The sequence below is a fragment of the Alligator mississippiensis genome, chromosome 1 (assembly GCF_030867095.1).
Source record: "Alligator mississippiensis isolate rAllMis1 chromosome 1, rAllMis1, whole genome shotgun sequence".
NCBI classification, from domain to species: domain Eukaryota; kingdom Metazoa; phylum Chordata; order Crocodylia; family Alligatoridae; genus Alligator; species Alligator mississippiensis.
Genome location: NC_081824.1, coordinates 242,263,999 through 242,289,119, shown reverse-complemented (window position 1 = coordinate 242,289,119; position 25,121 = coordinate 242,263,999). Strand labels below are relative to the sequence as shown.

The 25,121-nt window shown below is 50.4% G+C and overlaps 1 protein-coding gene across 5 annotated transcripts in view; it reads left to right on the top strand.

The window, feature by feature from the left end:
- The window catches only part of KLC4 (kinesin light chain 4), a 55,325-nt gene extending 40,509 nt beyond the window's left edge, over positions 1 to 14,816 (top strand). For all 5 annotated transcript variants that reach the window (XM_059720363.1, XM_059720362.1, XM_014599220.3 and 2 more), the window contains 3 exons: positions 10,606 to 10,730; positions 11,317 to 11,374; positions 13,867 to 14,816. In XM_059720363.1, coding sequence (XP_059576346.1) covers positions 10,606 to 10,730; positions 11,317 to 11,374; positions 13,867 to 13,956 — 273 coding nt within the window. In that variant the 3' untranslated portion in view covers positions 13,957 to 14,816. The remainder of the gene's footprint in view (positions 1 to 10,605; positions 10,731 to 11,316; positions 11,375 to 13,866) is intronic.
- The last annotated feature ends 10,305 nt before the right edge of the window (positions 14,817 to 25,121 follow it).

Below are 25,121 nucleotides of genomic sequence, written 5' to 3'. Positions count from 1 at the left end.
TTGAGACATTTGCGAACTTGGGCCCTTGTTGTCTCAGGTTGGACATGTTGCATTAGAGACCCCTTGCTGCTGTAAATGAGCTGCCCATGGACATAGAACTCCCAGGTCTCTTGATCCACAGCCTTTGTCCATCTGTTGCACCATGCTGCTTATGGTTCAGTTCCAGGGTCACTGCTGTCTTCTGCTGTGGGAAGGTCTTCTGTCCTGCAGCCAGCATGCTTAAGAGACAGTCCAGCAGCTCTGAGGGTGAGGTCCCCTAACACCAGAATCACACAGGAGGCTAGCTGAACTGGCTGTGCTCAGGCCTGGAGGATTAGGGCTTGGTCAAGCAATAGTGCATGAACTACTGAAAGTAATACCTGGGGAGAATGCATTTGTAGCTGTGTTTGTGTAAGAGGGGTACTAGTTCATGGTCCCCGCCTTACTGACTACAGGAGCATTGCCTTCACCCAGCAATTGCCAGCATAGGTCACAGCTGGGGCCCATCTAGCCCCAAGTCCTGTTTCTAGGAATAAGCTGTCCTAGAAGCAGTAGTAGCTCTGGATTAATTTGCAGAGGAGTGAGTTCTTCCTAACAATTTACCACAGGCTGCTGCTTGCCTTGAAGCAGAAGGGTTTGTATTCCTGCCACATCCCTACTGGGTGCAGAGAACAGCCGTAAAAATGATGCAAGGGCCAGAGAAAATGACATACTGAGAAACTGGAAAGCTAAGCAAATTGTGCTGTATCAGGAAGTAGACTGAGAAATGATTTGATTGCAAAGTACAAATAACTTCATGATGGGAGGGGTGCGGGGAAACGTGAGGCATTAAAGAACACTTTAGTCAAACACTGATGATTAATAAGAAACAAGGCAGGAAGTTGAACCAGCTTCTCACTTTTGTATAGAATATAGCATTTGCTGCGTATTTTTTATAGGGGAAGCTTTCTGTTATGGTGCAAGGAGCTCCCTGCAAATGTCAGCCTCTCCACATACCTCTGCTTGAGGCTTTTTGAGGTTCCTTGGGCTTGTTGGATCTTGATATTGTACCATCTGCAGTCTTGTCATTTCACATACTATGATTTCTGTCTGTACTAATTACATTGTTATATCATTAGGATCTGCAGGTTTGTTTGTTTGTTTTTAGATATGGCACTGATTCCCCAGGTCCAAGCTCAATGTGCCCTTCCTGGGCAGTTTATAATCAACTGTAGTGCAGGGACACTGCCATTTTCTCTTTGCAAGGCATTCCTGTTCCCCTAGGTTTAATTTTTTTTCCCCCCAAACTTCTGTTGGAAAAACTTGCTTCAGTGCCTTGCATCTTTTCCAGAATGTACTTCTGTAACTGTGCCGTGGCCCAGCTATCTGCACCTTGCACTATTTATATTGTAGACAGGGTGCCTCTGGCTTAAGCTGATGCCCATCTGCCGACATCTGTCTCACCTGATTCTTTCTACAGCTCCTGTTTTAAACAGCCCCAACCTACCTCTGCCCCAGGACTTGTCAGTTTTCTGTGTTAGCAGCAGTTTACTGGGTACCTCTTCTGAAGAAGTTTTTCCCTCCCCACAGAAGCCTTCCAAAGACTGCTGGAATTAAAACCTTCTTCACAGTTTTCTCATATATTCACTGAGACTTTTTGTCCCCTCTGTGCAAAGAATTAAAAGCTTTTTCTTCTAACAGTTGAAATATAGCTTTCAGGACCTTTCTCTTTTGCTTTGCCTATTGTTGGCACTGATGCATACCAAGAGCAGTCTTCCCATCACTCTTAGAAGTTTGTGTAGTTGTCTTATGGGATCCTGCACCTACCAGGGAAGTTTCCAAATTGTTCATACTGTCAACAGGTATGCTGCTCTCAGCATTCTTCAGGAGTGAATTCTAAGGAAGTGATTCAGGGTTTGGAAAACCTGCCTCATGGCAAGAAACTAAAACAGCTCAGGCTGCTGAGTTTACCCAAGAAGTTTGAGAGGGGATGGGAACACAATCTACGAGTTCCTATATGGAGAGGATTTCCAGTAGCAGTGGATCTCACAAAAAAGCAGCAGCAGGTCCAACAGCTGAAAGCTGAAGCTAGGCAAATAGCTAGAAGTAAAGTGTAGACTTTTAACATGGAAGATGATTATAACCATTAGAATAACTGGGATATGGATGGATTCCTATTCCTGTTACTTCAAGTTGATAGTGGCTTGCTAACACGACTCCTGTGGGAGGAGAGAGTGTGACTGAGTTGCACAAGATGACTGCAGTGACCCCAATGCATGGGGTAGGGACTGGTAGAAATGTGGGGAACAAGTTGCTAACTTAGCTGCTAGGAAAGCACTTACATATACATTTAGATGAAGCGTGCCTTTTAAATCCTTGCCAGCATAACCTAGTTCCCTGTTAGCTATGGAGTAAGTAGAAGACTAGGAGCAGGGACATAGCTGAGGAGGCTGTGGTGGCATGCTGCTTGCATTGGGGCCAGTGCAACGTATGTTGCTGTTTCCTGAAGCCAAAATTACTTAGCTGGAAGAGTAAGGAAACTGAAAACAACTGCTGAGGTGACAGGAATGGTGTTCCCCAAGCTTCAGTTCCCCAGCCCCAGCAATGAAAGGCCCAAGTTCCCCAGCCCATGGATACAGGGGTCGTAGGCTCAATTGGGGAGACACCTTGTAGATCAGATCCACCTTCCAACTTAATGAACAGAGGCTGATCAAGGCCTGTGCTAAGAATGTAACTCCAGAGAATGGTCTGAGTTGGAGAGGCAGACAGGGTGTTGTCTTGGAGCACTTGATTACTAGAAATCAAGGGAATGGGGTCTGGAGAGAACATGGCTGTGTCTGGATGAGTGCAGCTGTGCTGTATATGGCACCGCAGACAAGTCTGCGGAACCACATACTGCATATTCAGCTGTCCTTTGCACTGTAATGGAGCAACGCAGGGGGTTTGTTTGTGTTTTGTTTTGTTTTGTGTTTTTTTTTTTTTTTTTTAACCCCTGGATATCCATTCAAAACTGGAGTCTGGCTAGCTGCAGCCATGCTGTGGCTGCCAGCCAGACTCCAAGTGGTAGGATTGCCGCTGCTGCAGCCCCAGGAGGCCCCCAGGATCCAAGGTAAGGCTGCTAGGCTGGCCCCAGTGTCCCCTACCCCACCTGGGGTAACCTGCCATATGCCAAAAGGGCATGTGGCAGAGGTGTTTCCTAGGGCCAACTAGCGGCGGTGGCACAAGGTGTGCCACTGCTAGTTGTCCTGGGGAACCAAATGTCTGCACTTGTGGATGCGGCCCATAAGAGCTGCCTATGTAGGGAGGTGGGAGAGAAGTCCTGCAGTCTATAGTTACTTCATTAGGAAGAAAGAAGTCTTGGGCCAAGAACCCTTATGGAAGATTGCTTTGAGGTGCTTTGGCTCCATTCAGGGGTGGATCCAGAATTTCCTAAAGGTGGGGTGTGGGAGCAGAAACCTGTACTGCTTGGGTGGCTGGACCCCATTCCCAGTCTTCTATACACTACCAGTGTAGGCAGACTGCCCAGCTGGAGCCTCTGGGTACTCTTAAGTCCCGAAAGCAGATGAGGAACCCCCCCCCGCTTCCCTTTCCTGCTCAGAAATGCTGTCCCTTTCTCTCTTCCTTCCCCTTGTCCCTACTCCCCTGCTGCTTTCTCTACTTTTTGAGGGTGGGGGAGCTCCAGAGCCAGCCAAACTGAGTGGAAGGAGACAGTGGCAGTGGCAACAGGATGGCTGGAAAGTAGTCCCCCCCACCCCCTTTGTCTGGGTCCCCAGCTGAGTCCAGCCCCTGCACATCTACACAAAGCAAAATGGGGGAGGGGATATGCCTCTGAGGAGAAAGGGGGCATGGATGGAGGATTTTCACTTGCTTTAGGGACTGTAAAAAGTCCCTGGAGGTTCCTGCAATGCTTTGCAGTCCAAAAAAGGCACATAGGACTGCTGGATCACAGAGAGGCTGGGATCAGAAGTAAGTTTGTTTTTTGTTTGTTTGTTTTTCCTGTTACCAAAACACTGGAGCAAAGAGTTAAGAATGAAAAATGACCTCTATTTCTAACCTCTGCCCTCTGTGGGAGATGAACATTCAACCTAGGGAGGCTAGAATGCCTGGCTTTGTAGAAGTCTGATATTGTAGTAGTAAATGATAGTAACCAAGTCACTGTACTCCAGTAGAAACTACCTGTCCAGGCAAGACATTGGTGGAGTGTTGTTATCTCTAAAGGAAACTACAGAATGGCAGGCGAGTGTTTTTGAATATAGTTGTCACAGTCACTGCAGAAGTGAATTCCAAGTTAGAAGGATATAGGCCTCCAACCAAGGTTTAGTGATCAACCTGCAGTGGAGTAGCTACATCAGTATCAGTTACATGGATTTAAATGGGAATTAAGAATAGAATTGTCCAATCCTTTAATAACCAGGGATATAACAGGGACCTGGTCAGCATGACTTCTGCAAAGGGCAGTTGCCTCAGTAAACTATTAGTTCTCTCAGTACTTCAAGCAGAGGATAAAGAGAATAGTTTCATAGTTGTTAGGAGCTGGAAAGGACCTTACAGATCATTGGGTCTAGCCCCCCTGCACTTGGGCAGGAAAGACTGCTGGGATCAGATGACCCTAGAAAAATGGGTGTCAAGACACTTTTTGAAGATTGCCAGCGTGGATGACTGCACCACCTCTGTGGGAAGCCTGTTCCAAACCCTTGAAAACTGAGCTTGTTTTTCCAAGAGCCTAGGACAGGGGTGGGCAATTATTTTGGGTGGAGGGCCACTTACTGAGTTTTGGCAAGCCATTGAGGGATGCATGACAGGCAGCCAGGGGCAGATAAATATTACATTTCTAAATTTTAGGGGCCCTGTGGGCCCCATGGAATGGCCTGGCGGACTGCATCTGGCCTGCAGGCCACATTTTGCCCACCCCTGGCCTAGAACATAGTCCATTACTAGATGCTGCTAGTCCCTGCCCCCCCCCCCAATACAAACCCCAAAACAAAAAAAACAAACAAAAACCAAAAACTAAATAGGCTGAGGCAAATTTCCACCATTGAACATCAACTGACCAAGACAAAACTCAGAGCAGAAGCAGTTGGCTTCCAGTAGAAGGCTGCTATGAGGCTTCCCAAGAGTCCTTTGCAAGGGGCATATGCCTACCTGCTGTGACATATGCAGTGCAGGATACCCCAAGGAGGGAAAGCATATTGCAGGAATAGAAATGGTTTGGATATGAGGCAAAACTGTTAGCAAATAGAGCTTGTCAAGAGAAGTTGTTAGTATAAAGACTAGACACATTACTAGGAGCTGGACCCCATCAATGAATGGCACAGAAGGGAAAAAGGGATGATCAGCTTGCCAGATCTTAAGGATGTCCTGAAATCCACAGGCAGCAAATTCCACCTGACTAACGGAGAAATGTGCAATTGTCCATTTGCATTTGCATTCCTAGGGATGAAGATGTTTAGTTACAATAAAGCAGAGAGAGGTAGTTGGGCAGAATAAGCTACTAAGGCACCACCCTGCCCTGCCTTCTATTAGACAGGACTGATTTGAACAGAAACCTTTGTCCTCGACAAAGCAGCCAAGCCACTAACTGCTGGGGGTTGGGTAGAAACTTTCCTCCCATCCTTTCTGGGATTTTCATGCTATTGCCCCTGACACAGCTGGTCATGGCTAGGAATCCTGCTCTAGTCCAGCCTGACAGTGTGTTTCTTTCACACAGGAACAAAATGTTGTGAAATCCATCAGTCCACAAACTCTTCCTGGCCGGGGCTGTTTATACTTACATCTGTTCAATGCACAGTGCAATGGGGCCACAGTTTCAGCTGGGGCCTCTCTGCTACTGTAAAGAGTAGAGGAATAAAAAAAGATGTGACGAAGGCGTGTGCACATAGGAATGAACAACAAGAGATGGGAGTGAGAGTGTCCATTCACCCTTTCTTTACTCAAGAACAAGAGGGCTGTCAGTAATGTTAAACAGTGGCAACTTCACACCTAATTCAAGGACAGATCTTTTACTCACTGCCCATGATTAGCATTTGATTAGCATGAGGGACTTGCTGCTCAGTGCCAGTGACAGCTCAGGAGGGTTCCAAACAGGAGTGGACACCTCTCTGACTATTAAGGATGTCACTAGAAAAGGGACTTTTGAAAAGCAGGAATTTTGGAAGGGTCTAAGGCCCTAAAGGTTAAGGGAATGAAGTACCTCCTAGGCCTGTTTTGCAGGGTGGTGTTAGATGAACAATGGAGCTGGCTGATGTGAGACTGAGCACCATTTGTCTTTATCTATATGAACCTCTACCTTAGCACTGGGTCAGGTGGCCTTGCTGGTCTTGACAGTGCTTAGGTATAGAACAGTTTGGTCGCATAAGCCAACTGTTGATCTATAGGCACACAAGCCTAGAAGTGATTAATAAATGGTCTACAGGCCCAACTAGGCACATCTCCCACTGCTACACAGCAAGGACAGGACTGTGGGGGTCTGTGCACTGCCACCACAGCCTACAGGGCAGGGCAGGGGCATGCCACTGGTATCTCTGATGCAGCCTGTGCAGTGAGGAGGGGCAGGGGGGCTGTGTGCCATTGGTTCAACCCTGATGTAGGGCAAAGCCAGCTAGAGTAGGATTAGGGAGAAACTACCCTCTGTGTAGATTACTCCAGAGCTGCCACTGCATGAGTGCTTGGCCCCTCTTAGACTCATAGAAAATTAGGGTTGAAAGGGGCCACAGGTGGTCATCTAGTCCAGTGTTTCTCAACCCATGGGGGTGGGGGAGGAGGCCCAAAAGTGGGTTGCAAGAATATATGAAAGGGCCATGAACAAACTTTAAAAATGGATCAACAAACTTTATAAATGGATTCTTCTTTAAAGGTGAAAAATGTGGGAAACTGTTTTTTCCCCTGTAAACTGTCAGAGTTCCAGCCTTGCTCCCCTCCCCATGCCCCACATACACCCTACCCTGCCCTACAGACTCACCCCCTGTCCCACACACTAGGGGGTTGGGGGCAGCAGGTTGGGAGGGAAGGGCACGGGGTTGAGACTGGCCATCAATGTTTACAAATGAGTCCTGGTACAAAAAAGGTTGAGAACAACTGATCTAGTCCAACTCCCTGCTCAAAGCAGGACCATCCCCAACCACAGCATCCCAGCCAAGGCTTTGTCTAACTGGGTCTTAAAGCCTCCAAGGATGGAGATTCCACCACCTCTCTGGGTAATCTGTTCCAGCGCTTCTCCACCCTCCTAGCGAGAGAGTTTTTCCTTATATCTAACCTAAACTTCTGTTGCTGCAACTTGAGACCTTTGCTCCTTGTTCTGTCACCTGCTACCACTGAGAACAGTCTAGCTCCATCCTCTTTTGAACCCCCCTTCAGGCAGTTGAAGGCTGTTATTAAATCCCCTCTCAGTTTTCTCTTCTCCAGACTAAATAAGCCCAGTTTCCTCAGCCTCTCCTCTTAAGTCATGTGCCCCAAGCCCCTCACCATTTTTGTTGCCCTCTGCTGGGCTCTCTCCAATCTGTCCACTTCCTTTCTGTAGTGGGGGGCCCAAAACTGGACACAATAATCTAGATGTGGCCTCACCAGTGCCTATTTGAGGGGGATAATCATTTCCCTTTATCTGCTGGCAGTACTCATACGAATGCAGCCCAGTATATGCTGTTAGCCTTCTTTGCAACAAGTGCACACTGTTGGCTCATATTCAGTTGATTGTCCACTGTAATCCCCAGGTCCTTTTTTGTAGAGCCAGTCCATTCCCAGCTGTACCTATGCATGGGACTTTTTTGTCCTAAGTGCAGGACTTTGCACTTGTCCTTATTGAACTTCATGACATTTCTTTTGGTCCAATCCTTCAATATGTCGAGGTCTCTCTGAATTCTAGCCCTACCTCCAGCATATCTACTACTCACCCTATCTTGATGTTGTTTGTAAACTTTCCAAGGGTGCACTCCATCAGTGATCTAGAAGATGGGATAAAGACATGGAACAAAACTGGCCCCAGGACCAACCCCTGGGGCACTCCACTTGATACTGTCTGCCAACTAGACATCAAGCCATTCGTTACTACCCTCTGAGCCCCATGATCCAGTCAGTTTTCTATCCAGCTTATAGCCCATTCATTCAACCCATATTTCCTTAGCTTGTTTGCAAGAATGCTGTGGGAGACCGTAACAAAAGCCTTGCTTAAGTCAAGGTGGATCTTGTCCACTGCTCTCCCCACATCTACAGAACCAGTCATCTCATCGTAGAAGGCAATCATATTGGTCAGGCATCACTTGCCTTTGGTGAATTTATGTTGTCTGTTCCTCATCACCTTCTCCTCCACGTGCTTAGAAGTGGATTCCTTGAGGACCTGCTTCATGATTTTTCCAGGGACTAGCTGAGGCTGAGTTCTGTAGTTCTCCAGATCTTCCTTCATCTCTTACTTAAAGATGGGAGCTATATTCACCTTTTTCAATCATCTAGGACCTCTCCCATGAGTTTTCAAAGATAATGGCTGGCAACTCTGCAGTCACATCAGCCAACTCCCTCAGCACCATCAGGTGCAGCATGTCCAGCCCCATGGACTTTTACACCTCCAGGTTTCCTAAATAGTCCCTAACCTGTTCTTTCACTACTGTTATTTGCTCACCTCTTCTCCAAACTGTGCTGCCAGGTGCAGTAGTTTGGGAGCTGACCGTGCCTGTGAAGACTGCTCTTCTTTTGGCCTGTCTTGGAGAAAGGCTTGGGCTGATTAGAAGTCCCTGTTCCAATCTAGGACTTCCTGTGTTTGTTCATGCTGACTTGTTAGGTGATCTTGGCCAAGTCACTGTCTCTTTCTTTCCCTCAGTTTTCAACCTCTGGGGAGGGAGACAGGGCCTGTTCGCTGATGCTACCTGGAAGATGCTAGTAAAGGACAGGCTTATACATTCTGTATGATTCATTTGTCTGAAGGAAGGTGTCCCCTCCCCCACAAGGATGTTCATCTGAGAAATGCTGCTGCCAGAGCAGGTCTGGGACTGAGAGGACCACCAATTTGTGCAGTCTGATGAGGAAGGAGGAATAGGGTGAAGTATAGATCTACAGCATCATGTGGAGTACTAAGCTGAGCAAGAGAGCAGGGGACATTGTTGTACTCAGCCAGAGGGCTGGAGAGAGGAAGAGAACCCAGAGGAGAAACCCACAACACCAGTGTGATTGGCCCTTATGGAACAGTTCCTGTTCAGCTCCTGCTAGATGACCCTAGAAGGCAGGGAGTCCTGTGTGGCATTGGGAGAATGGCCTCTGAGGATCCCCAGACATTAGTGGTGTAGGGCCTGTGGCCATCTCTCCTAGAGAAGCCAAGGAACTTCAGAACTACCACTCGTTACTCCAAAAGGGAAAACCGTTTTCTAAGCCCCAGTTCATGAATATAGAGCTCTCCCCACTCCCTGCTTCTTTAATACTAGGTGACATCACTCCCTCACTCTAGAGAAGGCACTGGTACCAGCCATCACTGAGACGCTGTGCTGCTTTAGGGAGCTCAAGTGGAAACAGAGACTTCTAAGAAAACTCTGATTCCTATCATTGGAACTTGCAGCCCCATCATGTCAGTCTCACAGTCAGTCAGATGATCCTCAAAGAGTCTGAGCTAAGAAGTACAGGAGCAGGGTGAGGAAGAAGCTCTTTCTCAAGAGAAATGATAGGGGTTCCCAAATCACCTGGAACTGCTCTTGGAACAGCAGCTACCATTTCTGTGGCCTTTCCATCCCACCTGAAACAGGCCTAAGGCAGACTGCTACCTACCTGGTGATCTGAGAGTAGCAAATCAACTGATTTTTGGCTATTGTGATCCTCATCTCATCCCAGAGCTGATTAGTCCCAAAGCCTCCTCAGATGAAGGCCACTGACTCCATGTTCTGCTACTGTTTTACTCTTCAAGGATATCTCCTTAAGGTGTAGTGCTGTAGTTGATCTGTCCCACAAACTGATGTCAGTGAGTGCTATTCCCCTGCTAGCTACAGAGGGATGGGCCAGTGTTGAAGGTGGGGGGGGTCTCCAATGGGCACTTTGTACATAGGGCTCCCATCATTGGTATCAAGTCAGCCTCCCCTTAGGAACTGCCCCTGCCCGCTGAAGGACTGCTTAAAGCAGGGGTGGCATAGCAGCCTCTGGCACACAAAAGATTAGGGAGGGATCAAACAGCACAGTGGCTGATAGGGCAGGGAGCAGAAAGCAAAATAGCAGATAGGGCAGGGAGCACAGGGAAGGAAACAGAAAGCAGATCTGCAGATCAGGCAGAGAGAAAAGGGATGAGAAAAAAAGCAGAGCAGCAGATCAGGCTGGGAAGTTAGCCCCTCACCCTTCCTGAGTGGCAGTTGGGAAGGTTGAGGGGCTAAGTTGTGAATTGCCAAAAAAGTTGGCCTCCCTTGGCTTAAAGGATCATGAGATGTATGCCTAGTATAAATGCTGGGCTGGGGGTTGGCTCCTGCTCTGGGCTGGAGACTTCCCCTGCTCAGGTGCTGGATGAGCCTGGCCCTGCTGTGCCCTGTTTCTGGAGCACTGATTTCTGAGGGTCTGGTTCCATTTATAAGTGTAACTGGCTGCTAGAACCTTGGTGAACCTGGGGTTTGGGTATGGAGTCATCCTGCAGCCTGCTCTATGAGCCTCAGTGACCTCACCATCTCCTGTGGATTGTGTCTCTATCTCCAGGATGGGAGTGGAATGCTCCAACGCAGCAGCTCGCTGGGGAAGATTCGGGACGTGATAAGGAGGAGCAGTGAAATGCTGGTCAAGAAGCTTCAGTTAAATGGCCCCCTGGAGCCAAGGAACACTAAGTATGAGTCTACCTTGGGGCATAGGAGCTCTCATCCCACTGCACCTGCTGCCTCCAGGCCAGAGGCGGGACAGGAGAAAATTCAAACTTTGTGTGCCAGGGGGTTGTTCATTCCTGGGGCTTTGACTGCTTGGAGCAGGGCTCTTCAGTGGCCACACAAAACTCTTCCTGAGTCTTCAGAGTCCCCTCAGCTCTAACTCTGACCCCTCAGCCTCATGAGGCTCACAGTTACAAGGAAGCTTCAGAGTGAGCTCTGGAAAACTGGGCAGCAAGAAACTCTCCAATATATATTCATATGGGGCTAGTGTAGGGAGAGGCGACCCTACTGAATACTAGAGGCATCCAAGGGATGGAGGGATGGACCCATGTTTGGAAGGATTCCCTAGCTCCATCCCTGTTGGTGAGGCAGGGGCTGCAAGGAGGTGGCCAGTATTTAGACTCCTGTCTTCCTGTCCCCTGTGCTGGCTGAGGCAGAGAGTTTGGGATGAATCTTAAGCAGGGAAGTGTGAGATACCACCCTGTTTCTGGGAGCAGGGCAGGTTCTGAAGTTCAAGAAGTCACTCATCTCTCTTTTTTTCTTTTACTAGCATGAAACGAGCAGCATCATTAAATTACCTCCATAAATCCAGTGATGATTCCTTTGAGGTGAGAGCATAGCAGCAGGACACTACCCATTCCTATTAGCCTTTCCTGCTTGCCATGTTACAGGGAGCCTGGCCCTGGCAGAGACATCTCCATTCAGTAAACCCCTGGAGCACCTGACTGCCTGGAGGGGTAGTAGGAAAGAGCAACTGGGGCAGTAGCTCTCCCTTATTGGTGCCTCTCCCATGTGATCACTGGCCAGCCTCCCTCTGGCCTGGTGGGAATCTCTACAGATGAGGATGGGACTGGGCCAGAGGAACCTGGGCAAACATGGTGTTGTGCTGTCTCTCATAGAGTTTAATAAACCTGTGCTAGGTAATGCCAGGACAGCTAGAGCTAATGAACTGTGCAGGGCTGGGGAGGTACAGGTTAAATCCCTGGGCAAGGTAGTGGCATTTAGAATTCTGAGACCAGGGACAGGGAAATATACATGGGCTGGAATAGCCTGAACTGCTCCCAGACACTGAACAAATAGACTCTGCAGTCCTCCTACATGTGCAAATGCTGCTGGATGGGTTTACTCCAGAGTAATATACCCACCCTGGGCAGGCATCTACACATGTGCGCATTAGGGAGCAGACTTGCTCTCACCCTGCTCTGCCCCCTTGCATCAGCCATGGGGAGCTCTAGGCTCCCCCTGGGTACTAGCTCAGGGGCTGGCAGGGAGCACGGGGCCAGGATACAGTTGTCTCCTGCAGGGAGTTGGGAGATTGCTCCCTGCCCCTGCTGCCGGGGTGGGCTCTGGTGGTGGAGCCTGGGCAGGGACAATGTACCCCTGCCCTGGCAGCAGGGAGCTTCTGCCTGTGAATTAGGGCAGTGGGCTAGGAACTGCCCCTCTCCCACCACTCTTTCCAAGCCCCCTGCCTCCAGGGCACAGAGCTGAGAAAAAGCTGCAGGGCTGGGACCTGTCCCAGAGTGGGACAGTTCCTGGCCAGCCCCAGGCTGCATGGGGAAATCTTCACATGTAGCCCAGAGCTGGCTGGGGACTACCTGAAACAGAACAGCGCCCAGCCAGCTCCAGGCTGCACATGCAGACTTCCTTGTGCAGTCTGGGGTCCCAGTTGGGGTAGGTCCTAGCCAACTCCAGGCTGGGTAGGGAACTCTTCCCATGTAAAGAACTCTTGGCCCCAGCTCCCCAATCATGGAGTGAGGTCTGGGAGCTCCCTATTGCTGGGTCCGGGACATTGTCCCCACCTGGGCTCTGGTGGCAAAGCCTGCCCCAGCAGTAGGCAGCCTCCAGGATAGGGAGCAATCTCCTGCCCCCTGCTGCCCAGCTGGTCAGGAGCAAGTCTGCTCCCTATCAGCCATCTACACATGCCTTACTGTGTAGTAATTACTCAGCAGTTAATTTGCTACTTGCATTTGCAGGTAGCAAATCAACTGCCTGGTAGAGCAAATTATTGTGCAGTAAGGGTCTGCACATGTAGACAGTGACACATACTACACAGTAACTTGCTCTTCTGTGCAGTAAAGTCTCATGTAGATGCACCCACTGTGTGGTGAAATTTCCTGCCTGTGGGCAGCAGCTTTGCTTCAGGCCCACAGCTGATTGTGAGGCCAGGGGTATTAGCAGTACAACAGCACTAGTTCCTCCTGGGGCCATGTCCTCTAACCTCACCACTGTGCTTAGTGTACAGTCTCTGTAGGAGTCCAGTTCTAGGTCTGTTGAGGGAGCAGCACTGAGAGGCTCTAAATTGGGTGGCCAGCTTGTGACATAGGTGCCACAGGTGGCATGGGCAGCCTCTTTGTGTGACATGCAGCAGATTGGGGAGGGGACAGGCAGCACAGTGGCAGGCGGGGCATGGAGCAGAAAGCAGAGCAGCAGATCAGGCAGGGGGCACGGGCAGAAAGCTGAGCAGCAGATTGGGCAAGAGAAAGGGATTGGAGTGGTACTTGGTGAGGGTGTGGGGCTAATTTGTGGCACACTTACCAAAAAGGTTGTCCCTCACTGCTCTAAATAGAGTGCTAGCAGCACATGCCAGCATGTGGCCAGTCCAGCTTCTGGACCCATGTCTGGTTTAGGTAGAGTCTTTGGCTGTAGAATCTGCTGCAGAATTGTATGTCAGATCCTGGGCTTTCCTTAAGAATGTATAACTTTCCCACATCTTTGGAAGAAACCTCTGTATTGAGGCCTGGGTCTGCAGGCAGCCTGGAACGGCAACTCAGTGAAAGCTGAACTGCCCTGTCCCCTTTGTTAAGTTGCTGACTGGAAAGCTTAACAGTGGTTCAGATGCCAAGGTTAACTTTTGAATGACTGGTCAGAAAAAAATGTGGAATGGTTCCTGTCCAAAGAACACTGAGGCTCTGGCAATGAGGGAGTCTTTCTGGACAATTTTCAGATCACAATAGGGAGGAAGGACATAGTTCTTTAGGCTCAGGTTACAGCAGTATGGTTCTCAGTGTTTGGGGCGACAGGATGGGGATTCAGTTAAAGCCATTTGCAGACTTGGGTTCTGGAGAAGTGGATCACAAACACTATGGTTTCTTTTTTTCAGGGTACTCAAGGTCTTCGGGCAGAGAGCAGAGGCCTCAGTGCAAGCAGCCTAGACCTGTCTTCTCACAGCTCCTTGCTCACCTCCAACTGACCCACCCTTGCGTGTTTCCTGCACCCCCTTCCAGCTCCATCTTGGATGCTCCAATAACTGGTGGTACTGGCCTGGTGTCCAGGACCACTCACTCCAGCTGCTTCTGTCTCAGATACACAATCATGGTTTTTTCCTAAATGCCAGAGCTCCAGCCTTACCTGCATTCATACTGCTACCCTATAGAGGAGGGAGTGTGGGGAGTGCCAGCCCACATGAGAAACCAGACTGGGGATAGGGCCTCCTTCTGCCTGGTGACTATCTGGGGCTGAGACTTGCTAGAGCCCAGTAGCTTTGGTAGCAGCATTCCCCACATAGTTTGCAAACTGCGTGCTAGTGATTGCCCAGGAATGAGCTCCAGCAGCTCTCACTTGGCACCTGATAGGCAGAGCTTCCCCCACCCCGAGTTGGTGCCAGCTATTCCCATGTCTTCTAGAGCTTATTGAGAAGAGCTCCCTTCTCACTATGGGCCCCATCTAAAGCACCCTCAGGCTCCCTCCCTTCCCCACGATGCCTATGCATGCTCCAGTGAAGGGCTCCTCCCATTCAGAATCCCACTCCCAAATACTGTCTCACTGGAGTTGGGGGGGGGCTGGTACTGGATGCTTCCTTGGGACTGCACTCTTGTAACCGAGGGGAGGCTTCAAGGGCAGGTCTCTTATATCCCACCCAGAGTTGTACCACCTGGAGCTCTGCAAGCCCATTCCCATTCTGATTGCATGGCTTGTGTTTGCCTTAGCATGAAAAGCAATGTAGCAAAGGGAGCACTGGATGACTGCACAGAGCGGGCAGGGGCTGTGCATTCCCATGATTTACCTCCGATTACTGTACTTTATTTTATTAAATAAAACAAATCATAGAAATGTGCAGTGGTAAGAGGGTAGAGGGTTCAGACCACACTGGGGGGCCTGGCCCATGGCCTAACACAGAAGGTTTCAGCACTCTGCCAGAGCTCTGTGGCTTTTCAGCATTTGTTAATGCAGCTCTGCCTGTTCATGCAAACATCCAAGCCCTTGTTGGGGCCTTGCTGACCAGAACTGCTTTTTAGCACAAGTCCTACAAGCTGGGGAGGCTGCACAGGGAGCAGCTGGCTCCTGTCAGCCCTGGCTTTGTGACCTCAGGGTACAGAAACATTGGGTTTATCCCAGGTTTGAGGCTGAAGACAGACAACCGGTTTGACTGGGATTTGGGCAAGCCCCAGCCCTGCTGGAGGATAAGCCCATCCCCTCGCTGTGTATCTGTGTAGCACCTGAGTAAGCACCGTGCCTGTGAGCAGAGGCTGCTGCCAGTTAAGACCAGCATGCAAAAGGCTCTCCACTGAGCGGGGCCAGTCCCACCCGCATCAAAACAAGCGCAGGGCCACACGGGAGAGTGGCCAGGCCGAAGCAGTGTTTCAGCACTTCCCATGCTCCAGGCGGGACCTGGTCCCGAGGGCAGGTGTGGGGGAACTGGTGGTCTCCGCACATGCGCCTCTGCCCCGGGCCAAGCCCACACAGGCCTCTGTGCTGTCACTGGCAGGGTGGTGCCTGGAAGTGCAGCCCAGTGACCAGCCGTGTGTTCAGGAAAGTTCCAGGGCAGGGCGGGCGGAGCGGAAGTAGCAGGTACAGCACGGCAGGGCGGGATGTAGCACCGGAGCTGTGGGCAGGGGCCTCCACACATGGGGCTGTCAGATGCGGGGCGCAGCGGGTTGAGGAGTGCCCACCCTGCCCTGCCATTGGCCCCTGACCCTGCAGTGCCGGAAGCTGGACTCAGCTGTGCGGTCGGTGGCGTGTGGGCAGGCCGGGTTAAAAGGAGCCTCTTCCTGCCTGCAGCCCCCTGACCTTTGGCCACAGCCTCTCTGTGACCCAGCAATCCCTTGCCTAGTTGGCCCTGAACATGGAGCCAGGGCAGATCCGGAGGGTGAAGTGCGACCCCCCCTTTTTGGTTGCAACTAGCCCCCAGGGACTCTTTAAAGCTTCTGTGATGATAATGGGCAATTTGTTCCAAAAGCCCCATGGTGCCCGAGGGGGAGTAGGAGAACTGGGAAGCAATATGCTGAACCGTGTACAGCTTGGAGTCTCCTTTGCACGCTCAGGTTTCTTCTCTGAAGAGCCGAAACTCTGGAGTCTTGAGGGACCAAATCTGACACCCCTTGGGGATGGGCTCAGGTCACTCTTGTGTAGGTTGTTGACAACCATAAGGAGCTCAATGTTGCCAGACACACTCACTGCCTTGGACTGTTTGTTTAAGGAAAAGGGTGTGGCCTTTAAAAGGTGCCTCTGTTCTTATCAGGGTAGAAGTCTGCAAGTTTGCCATTTGTTTTGGGAGTAAGTAATCAACTGCAGTTTCATTGACTCCTAGCCCTCGCTCAGTGGGGGGAATAAGATTTGGGAGGGCAGGTAGCTCTGCCACAAGCTTGCTGCTTTACCTGGGGCAACTCGTGATGTACCTCAGTTCCATAACAGTTGGAGGGACAACCCTTCCCTACCTCAGTGGAGTATGAAAAAGGTGAACCTATCAATGTCTGCTGCACACAGATGCTACTGTGCTGGGGATGTGAGACCCTTAAGTTTCTGGAAATCTTAATATGGGCAGAGGGATGTTTTATTTAGCCCTCAATCCTCCTGGGATAAGTCGAGCCAGGAAGTTGCTGTCTCTGTTTCTCAACCTGAAATAATACTTGCTTACTCTCTGTTCCCCTGCATCTCAGGCAACTTTTCTTCAAAGATCAAAATCAAAAGGAAGAACATATTAGAATAGTACTTGAACTTCAACTCTAGCTCTTCCTCAACCTATCCCTCTCCCCTCCCAACCCTTCCAATGTTTGGCATTGATTTTACTGCCAAATACCAAGGACCTGCAAGCTCAGAGCTATTTAGCACATGCACTGCTCCTTTCACATTGCAACGGAAACCACCAGTACTGCCCCTTGTCCCTAGATTTGCCGTGAAATTCTCCGCCATTTTATTTCCTGTAGCTGGAGTTGTGGTGCTGAGATGGCTTGTATCACCATGAAGGAGCTCAAAAACATGGACAATGAGTCCCTTGAAGAGGATAGGGAAGAGGAGAACAGGCTGTTTTCACATTGGGAGGCAGTGGCCAACAGCCACCAAGTGACCCTTCCTCCAGGTGAGAGCAATGCAGAGTTCCTTCCATCCCTGCACTATTAGGCATTCAGCCTCAGTCAGTGCCTGAAAGAGAAGCCCAAACTGAGATGCAGTTCTTTCCAGGTGGCTTTTCTCTGTCACTGCCTCCTTTTCAAGAGGAGCCATGTGTTAGGGTAGAGAGTGATCCTTGCAGTGCTGTGAACTCAGTGGCCCAGGCAGTATGAAACTAACGTCACTCCTGAAGAGCATTCCAATGGCATTTCTTGACTTGACAGATTAACCCTGGAGTCAGTGTTTCTGGGTTCTTTAACTGTCTCTCTTACAGACTTAGTATGTGATTTGTGAAAACCACCTTCCCCTCTTTACCTATCCTCTCTATAAATTTAAGAGAATGCTGTTGCTTGGTCTCTTGTAAACGCATATTGAGTTGCCATATTGGGGAAGCACTAGCCTCAGAATGTTTCAGTAAAACTCAGGTTGGAGAGACAGGCTGGGCAGAGAAGGCCTGATTTTAATAAGATCTGAGCAACTGCATGCCAGATGACTTTAGTCAGAGCTGCCCATGCCCAGGCCCTCCAGAATGAGATTGTACCTACCATCTCTTAGTGTAGATCTGAGCTGAGGACATAGATGGACCAGTCCCTGCTCTAGTGTGATTTACCTTGATTTTGTGTAGTGATATAAATTACACTGGGATCAGGAATTGACAAATACATAGCTACCCCAGCTGTTACTGTGTCTTGCTGCTAGATGGTAGAGGAGCAGGTACAGATGTCTCCTAAACCAGTGTAAGCTACAGTGCTAGAGATTCATCTCTGATTCTTTTAAGCTAGGGACAGAAGTTACACATAAACCGATTTAAGTGATCAGAAACTGGTTTAAACCTATAACAGAACATAAGTTCAGTGCACATAAACCAGTTTCAAAATGGCCAAAATTGGTTTGAGATAAACCTGGCTGAATGTAGTATCAGACTTAACCAATTGAGGTCAAACTGGTTTAAGGAACTTGTGTCCCTCACCTCTGCCTGCCACAGATAGTTTATTCTGTGGGGAGTCATGCTGCAGCTGCAGCATGCTTGCGAACTACAGCCCCAGCACAGGGCTGGAGGTGGGAGGCAGTGGGCACTGACCCCTGTCCCCTGGGCTGCCCCACTCCAGGCAGTGCTGCTGCTACAGCAGCGAGTCGGGCTCTGTAACTAGCCTCAGCTTCCTCCCATCCCCCCTCTGTACAGCCAGGTCACATCCCCCCTCCCCATGGCTGGCTGCTCCTTGGAGGGACTTGGCCCAGGGCACTATATCAGTGCCCATGCTGCTGCTGCTGCTTGCAATGGGGGGATTAAACTACCCTCACTTCCCCTCAGGCTAGTGCATCTGGCTGCCAGAGCCCCAAGTGCAGGAGTGGAGCCTATTGGTGCCTGTGCCTGTGCCACCCCCTGCAACGTGAGGATTAAACCCTAGCTTCCCCTCAGGCTACGGGGTCTGGTCTCGCCCCCCACTCCTACTGCCAGCCACTGAGTGAGCGGAGGTGGAGGGGCTGGGGACCTGACAGGCTGTTTTTCCTCTCCCCCTCCAGGCAGATCCCAGCTGGGGTCCCTGCAGACCAGGGCAGGGCATTTAAACTCAGGCCTGCTTGGGCCTGGCCACACCCCTTCCCTTCCCTCAGCTTAGTTTCCCTCCAGTGGGGGGCAGGGCTAGCTCTAGCACAGGGATCAGCAACCTCCTGCAGGTGTGCTGAGCGTGGCACTCCAGGCCATTTTCCTTGTCACATGTTGGGGCCGGGAGGCAGCAGCTGTTCGTAGCCTCCTGGCTGCAGCCAGCCCTAGCTCTGGGTAGCTGTTGCCAGCCATGGAGCCCGGGCTACTCTCAGCAGGCAGCTGGGATGCTGCAAGCCCTTCTGGGAGCAGCCTAGGCTCTGTGGCTATCAGCAGCTACCCAGAACTGGGGCTAGCTGCAGCTGGGTGGCTACAAACAGCTGCTGCCTCCCGGCCCCTGCCTCAGGGGGCGCAGTACCAGCACCTGCTGCCTTCCCAGACAGCTGAGGCTGGGGCTGGGGCAGGAGGGCAGCAGCTGTTTGTAGCCTCCTAGCTGCAGCTGGCCCTGGCTCTGGGTAGCTGATAGCCATGAAGCCCGGGTTGCTCCTATGGAAGCCCTGCTGCAAGCAGCCCAGGCTCCTTGGCTATCAGCAGCTACCCAGAACCTGGGCCAGATGCAAACATCTGCTGCCTCTCCGGCTGGGCCTCAGCTGCCTCCAGGCCCCAGACTCAGCCCTGGGCTCTGGGGAGGTGGCACATACCGGCGATGCTCCCCGCTGTGCTGCCCTCGCCACTTCTGTAAAGCAGCGTTGGAGCCCAGTGCAGCAGGGCACAGCGGGGGTGCAGAAGGCTGCCTGCTCCCAGCTCCCCACTGCCCTGCCACACTTCCCGTGTGCACAGGAGCAGCGTGCACAAAAGCGCAGGGTTGCCCTTCACTGCTGCCCCTGCCTGCAGGGGAAGTGTGGCAGGGCAGTAGGGAGCTGGGAGCAGGCAGTTTTCTGTACCCTCTGCTGTGCCCTGCCGTGCTGGGTTCCAACAAAGCAGTGGTGAGGGCAGGACAGCAGGGAGCACTGCCGGTATGTGCTGCCTCCCTGTAGCCGGGTCTGGGAGGCAGCTGGGGCCAGGGGCGGAGAGGCAGCAGATGTTTGCATCTGGCCCAGATTCTGGGTAGCTACTGACAGCCACAGAACTTAGGCTGGGGGGCAGGGGACAGCAGGGCTGGGGGACAAGGGTCATGAGCAGGGCTGGGGGGCAGGGGCTTTGGGTGGGGGGCACAAGGCAGCAGGGCTAGGGGGCAGGGGCTTTAGGTGGGGGGCAAGGGTCATGAGCAGGGCTGGGGGCAGGGGCTTTGGGTGTACCCCCTGCCCTCATTTTGTACCCCCTGCCCTGCCATGTACCCCCTGCCCTCATTTTGTTTTTCTGCCATGCTGGCACTCCAGCACCTTCCAAGGTAGGCATTGTGGAGTTTTTAGGCCCTCTGCCCAGAAAACTTTGCCTAACCCTGCTCGTTCACCTCCCAGCTTCTGGCCTAAGCCACTGCAGGTATGTGCTTGCATTTCTGCAGTCGAAAGTGAATGTTTTTGCTTGCAAACTGGTTCAATCTATGCAGCTTAGCCTCACCTGCAACGATTGAATCAATTCAAGCTCCAGCTTTTCGAATGTCTGTCCCTAGCCTTAGGGGTAATTTTCTACTGGGTTTGGTGAAGAGATTCTCTTTTTGGATTTGTGCTATCTGTCTGCTTTTTTACTAATGTAATGCCATGTCATTTGTCTTGGCCCTGTGTCTCTTCCACAGTAACAGCTCTTAAATGATTCAGGCATCAGCCTTTCATTTTCCAGGGAGAAACTCAGATTGCAGAAGTGCATTGTAAGACTAACTTGTATAGAGCCTTTTAGAAATAAGCTATGGACGAGTGCATTTAGGTAAACTCTTGGTGCCCAGTTTAGAGGAGCTCCAAGGGAGTGTTCTGTATTGTGGAAGCTGATGTTTAACTAAGGAAAGGGTAATGAGAGATGGAAAGCAGTGATTAGGAGACTTTAGTCACTTTGGGATTAAACAATATTTTGTGTTTGAAAGGCTGCTGGGGTCACTAGTCACCACTGGTCAAAGCTTCCATAAGTAAGGCTTCCTAGTAACCACATCCAGTAGGACATGCTGAGCACAGGGGGCTGTAGTCCTGGCCTGGTCTATAGAGGTAGACTCATGGGATTCCATCAGGACCAAGGTGAGGAGGGCACAGGGCCTGTCACCTGAATGGCTTCACTCAGAGAATGATGGGTCAATGGAGCAGCCAGCCTTGAATTGGGAGACCATATTTCCAGCGTGAACATAGCTGGCTCCAACTTGTCTCCTGGGTTTTACCTGTCTCCTGGACTAAAGAGCCCTCTGGTTAAAGGTCTGGACCCTCACCCCTGGATTCTGCTAATCCAGAAAAGTCTAGAGATCAGTGTTGCTTGTGCTAAGGTACACCTCAGTTGCTGATACAGGGCCACTGGCACTGCATATGGCTGATTCAAACAGCTTTGATTGCTGCTTGTTTAGCAAAGAATCTCTTGTGGATCATCAGAGTTAACACTGACACATCACTGATGCTGGACTCAGTTAATCCAAAATGATTTGGGAACCATAATGCCTAATATACAATAATAAAACTGCTGAAAGGATTAAGTCTTTCAACATGACCCTTCAGCCAGCTCTCTGAATACTGGTTTTTACCCCTAAGGCAAAACAGCTGTCTTGATGGGCTGCATAGATTTACTGAGGGGTGTCAGGCATTCTGATGCAGAAAAGGGATTAGAACTTGCTTATTTCAGAGCACTGGTGTGCCTCAGTTACTGGAATGGATGCATGTTCAAGAAAAGGTACCTACCTCCTCTACCCCCTCCCAACCCACAAGGAACAGAAACCATAACCTTATGTCGAGAGAGAGGTCACGATTGGGGGTAAATGAAGCATGGAGTCAAGAGTGCCTGGTTGATCCAAGTGTATCCATGAACCTCAAAGCCACTTGCATCAAGCATAGGCCAATTCAACAAGTGCTTCTCCCGAGTCACTGATGTCACTTAGCACTTACTTGTCAATCCAATCCAGAGAAGCCCAAAGAGCCCAGTTCTGTCTATGCTGGGCATGTAGTTCCTCTGACTAACAGTACTCCAAATTTATGCAGCATCAGACTGAGCACCCAGGCCAACAGGTGCTTTCCCAGCAGCAGGGGTGCCAGGAGACCTATCTCTAATGCAGCTGAAAACCCTGCCTGTGAATCATAGACACCCTTTCTTCTCACTTGCCTTCTTTATATAAAGAAAAACTGACTCACCAGCTGGCTCTCCAGAAAATCAGACAGTAATAGCCACAAGAGGTGGAGTGTAATATCCATGAGAAAAGCATCAAGGATGCCAATACAATCCCAACCTGCTGACCCTCATTGTCCAGGAGAAACTGAAGGTTAAATGGGGCCACTTCCTCACTTTCATAAAATCACAGAAAAGTAGGAATGGAAGGGACCTCCAGAGGGCATATAGTCCAACACCCTGCTCAAGGCAGGATCATCTCTAGCTAAACAAGCATTTGTTTAACCTATTCCTAAAACTACACAATCCTGCCACATAACTGTAAGGGATATTGTTCAAAGACACCAAAAGTACCCAAACCTGCCACAGGTGAAGCAGGATGAAGAGGGCACTGGCAATGTCCTGCTGCTGCAAGGGTTGTTAAAATCTACTCAAAAGAGGACCATCATTCCCTGCTACAGAGCAAGGCAACCCCGCCCCCCCCCCCCCCCCCAAATCTGTACCAATTTGACCCCAGGGTAAAATTCCTTCCTGAACCCAAATATGCCAATTGGGTTAACCCTGGTGGGGGGGGGGGGGGGGTGGGCAAGACCCTTTAACCAGGAATCTCTGAGTTTCAGTTCCAGCAGGAACACTGGCACATCTCTCACCCCCATCAAAATCCTCAGCCTCAGCTGCAGCCAACACCCAGTGCTTCTAAGGAAAGGGAAAAAATCCCTAATACCTGTAGCAATAGTGGTGGGGTGGAATTCCTTCCCAGCCCCATCTGGCAATCAGCAAAGCCTGGAAGCCTGGGAAATACAGCACCCTCCATTCTGCTTTGGAAACTGAAAACAGCAAATAACATCCCATCCCATAGCTAGAGCACCAGCACACCCCTTTCTGTCATCATATTCTCTCCATAAACTTATCCCAGCCCTTCTAATTTTCTTTCATAGCTAAGCTTCATACCCTCCAACCTTGCCCTGAAGGTGAGTGGCTCCAACAGACACAACTGTGTGGACAGGCCTAGAAGCTTATTGGCCATGTTCTTGCAGAAGAGAGGTAATGCTGACTGGTGGAGAATATAGCCTACTGGGCAGATTGGAAAGTCAGGAAGATGATTCCTAGGGAGGAGACATAAATGGAGCTAGAGAACATGGATTTTGCTTAATACATTCCTGAAGCTGAAAAGACTCAAATGCAATAGGAGCAGTGAGCAAGCCCAATTAAAACAGAACTGGAACGGGATATTGATCAAATATTCCCTGGTACAATGATAATGAAGATGCATGCCACGCCGAGACCCCCAACTTTCTGACCCAGAACCTTGCCACTACTCTGTTTGGTTCTGGGGACCATGGCAGCTTCCATGTGTCATGGTGAAAAATAAAAATCCTGGACCCGGGGGCCCAGCTGGGAGCCTGGGCACACACCCAGGCTTTAACTTGCAACTCTATGGCCCCAGAGTCAGCACACTCCCCTCCAGGCCAAACATCTAGACCGGAATGATGATCTGGTCACAAGACCAAATGTGTTTGACACTCCTGGACTAGATAATCCTTGAAATATCTCCCAACTCTATAGTCATATGAAGGAGCACTTGCCGGAGTGGCTCGCTCCCTGGATCATCCATCTGGGTGGACTCAACTCAGTGCTCATTGTTGTCTCCTTTTTGAATAAGCAACAAAGTCCCCAGCTGCGTCTCAGTTGAATGAGTTCCACACTTTAACTGGGAAGAGGTATTGCACCTTATGGTGACAGAGATGGATGGGCTGGGGAGTTCTGTGCTGCAGTTCTTTGCTGTCTGCCCAGGGTCTCGGATGAGAACTGTCAGCTTTTTCTGGGAACCCTTCTGACTTCTGCAGACCCTCTGCCTTCCTGCTATGGATAACTTTAAGTTCTGAGCTTGGAATCTATTTCTGGAGGTGCTCTGGTATGGGGTGGCAGCTGTCCAAGACCATCAGTGCCATAGAGTGCTCTGGTGTTAGAGACTTCATTGGCAGTCTTAGAATTTAGATTGGGTCAGTGGCAGTGTGGTGTTCCTGATGTGCCTTGCCTCATTGCAGGACACCTAAAGGCTCATACCCTTCACCCATTACCCATCATGCCTTTTGCAGGTCAGCTGAATTCGCAGGCATTTCTCAGCATCCCCGCCCCTTGCTGCTGTTTGGTGGTGAGGCCCCAGGTGAGAAGATGGATAAGGGGAGGTGGCTGCCATCTTGGTTGCTGGCTGAACTTCATGCTGCTCCGCCAGCTAGCGCCTTCCTTTCCTGGTTGAGCTGTGAGGCAATGAGGACCTCTGGCTTCCACTGTGGAGCCAGCATTTTTTTTTTTTTTTTCTTTAAGTTGATTTCACGGACAGTTGTGGATTTTGCTGTTTCTGTGAAATTACAAATTAAGTAGGTCCCTAGCACTAGGCTTGGGACTATTAGAGTTAGTGGAGTTTGCATACAAACATCAGTTTTTTGGACTTTCCTCAGCAGGTCCCTCGATCCAAGGTGGGTTCCTGACCCCACCTCTTATCTGTCAGTGGTGCATTAGCAACTGCATTTCCCTCTCATGGAGTGCCAGTGTGTTGTCAGTGGATCCAGCTTTGACTGGTTTTTCTTCCTGCCTGTTTCTTCCACTGTCCACTCTCCAGATGCAGGTGTTGCTGTGGATGTAGTCTTTCTGGACTTCAGCAAGGCCTTTGACACTGTCTCCCACCCCATCCTCATTAAAAAACTAGGCAACTGTGGCATTGATGCCTACATGGTCAGATGGATTGCTAATTGGCTGAAGGGTCGTACTCAGAGGGTGCTGGTGGACGGGTCATATTTGACCGGGGGGGAAGTGGGCAGCGGAGTCCACCAGGGCTCGGTCCTTGGGCCCGCACTCTTCAATTTCTTTATCAGCGATTTGGACGACGGGGTGAAAAGCAACCTGTTCAAATTTGCTGATGATACCAAAATTTGGGATGAGGTGGGCACGCTAGTAGGGAGGGAAAGACTGCAGAAAGACCTGGATAGGTTGCAAGGGTGGGCTAACAAAAACAGGATGCGTTTCAATACGGACAAGCGCAGGGTGCTGCACTTGGGCAGTAGTAACCAGCAGCACACTTATAAGCTGGGAAACTCCCTTCTTGAGAGCACGGAGGCAGAAAGGGATCTTGGAGTCATCATTGACTCCAAGGTGAACATGGGCCAACAATGCGAGGTCATGGTCGGCAGGGCTAACCGGACCCTATTGTGCATCCACAGATGTATCTCAAGTAGGGCCAAGGAGGTGATCCTCCC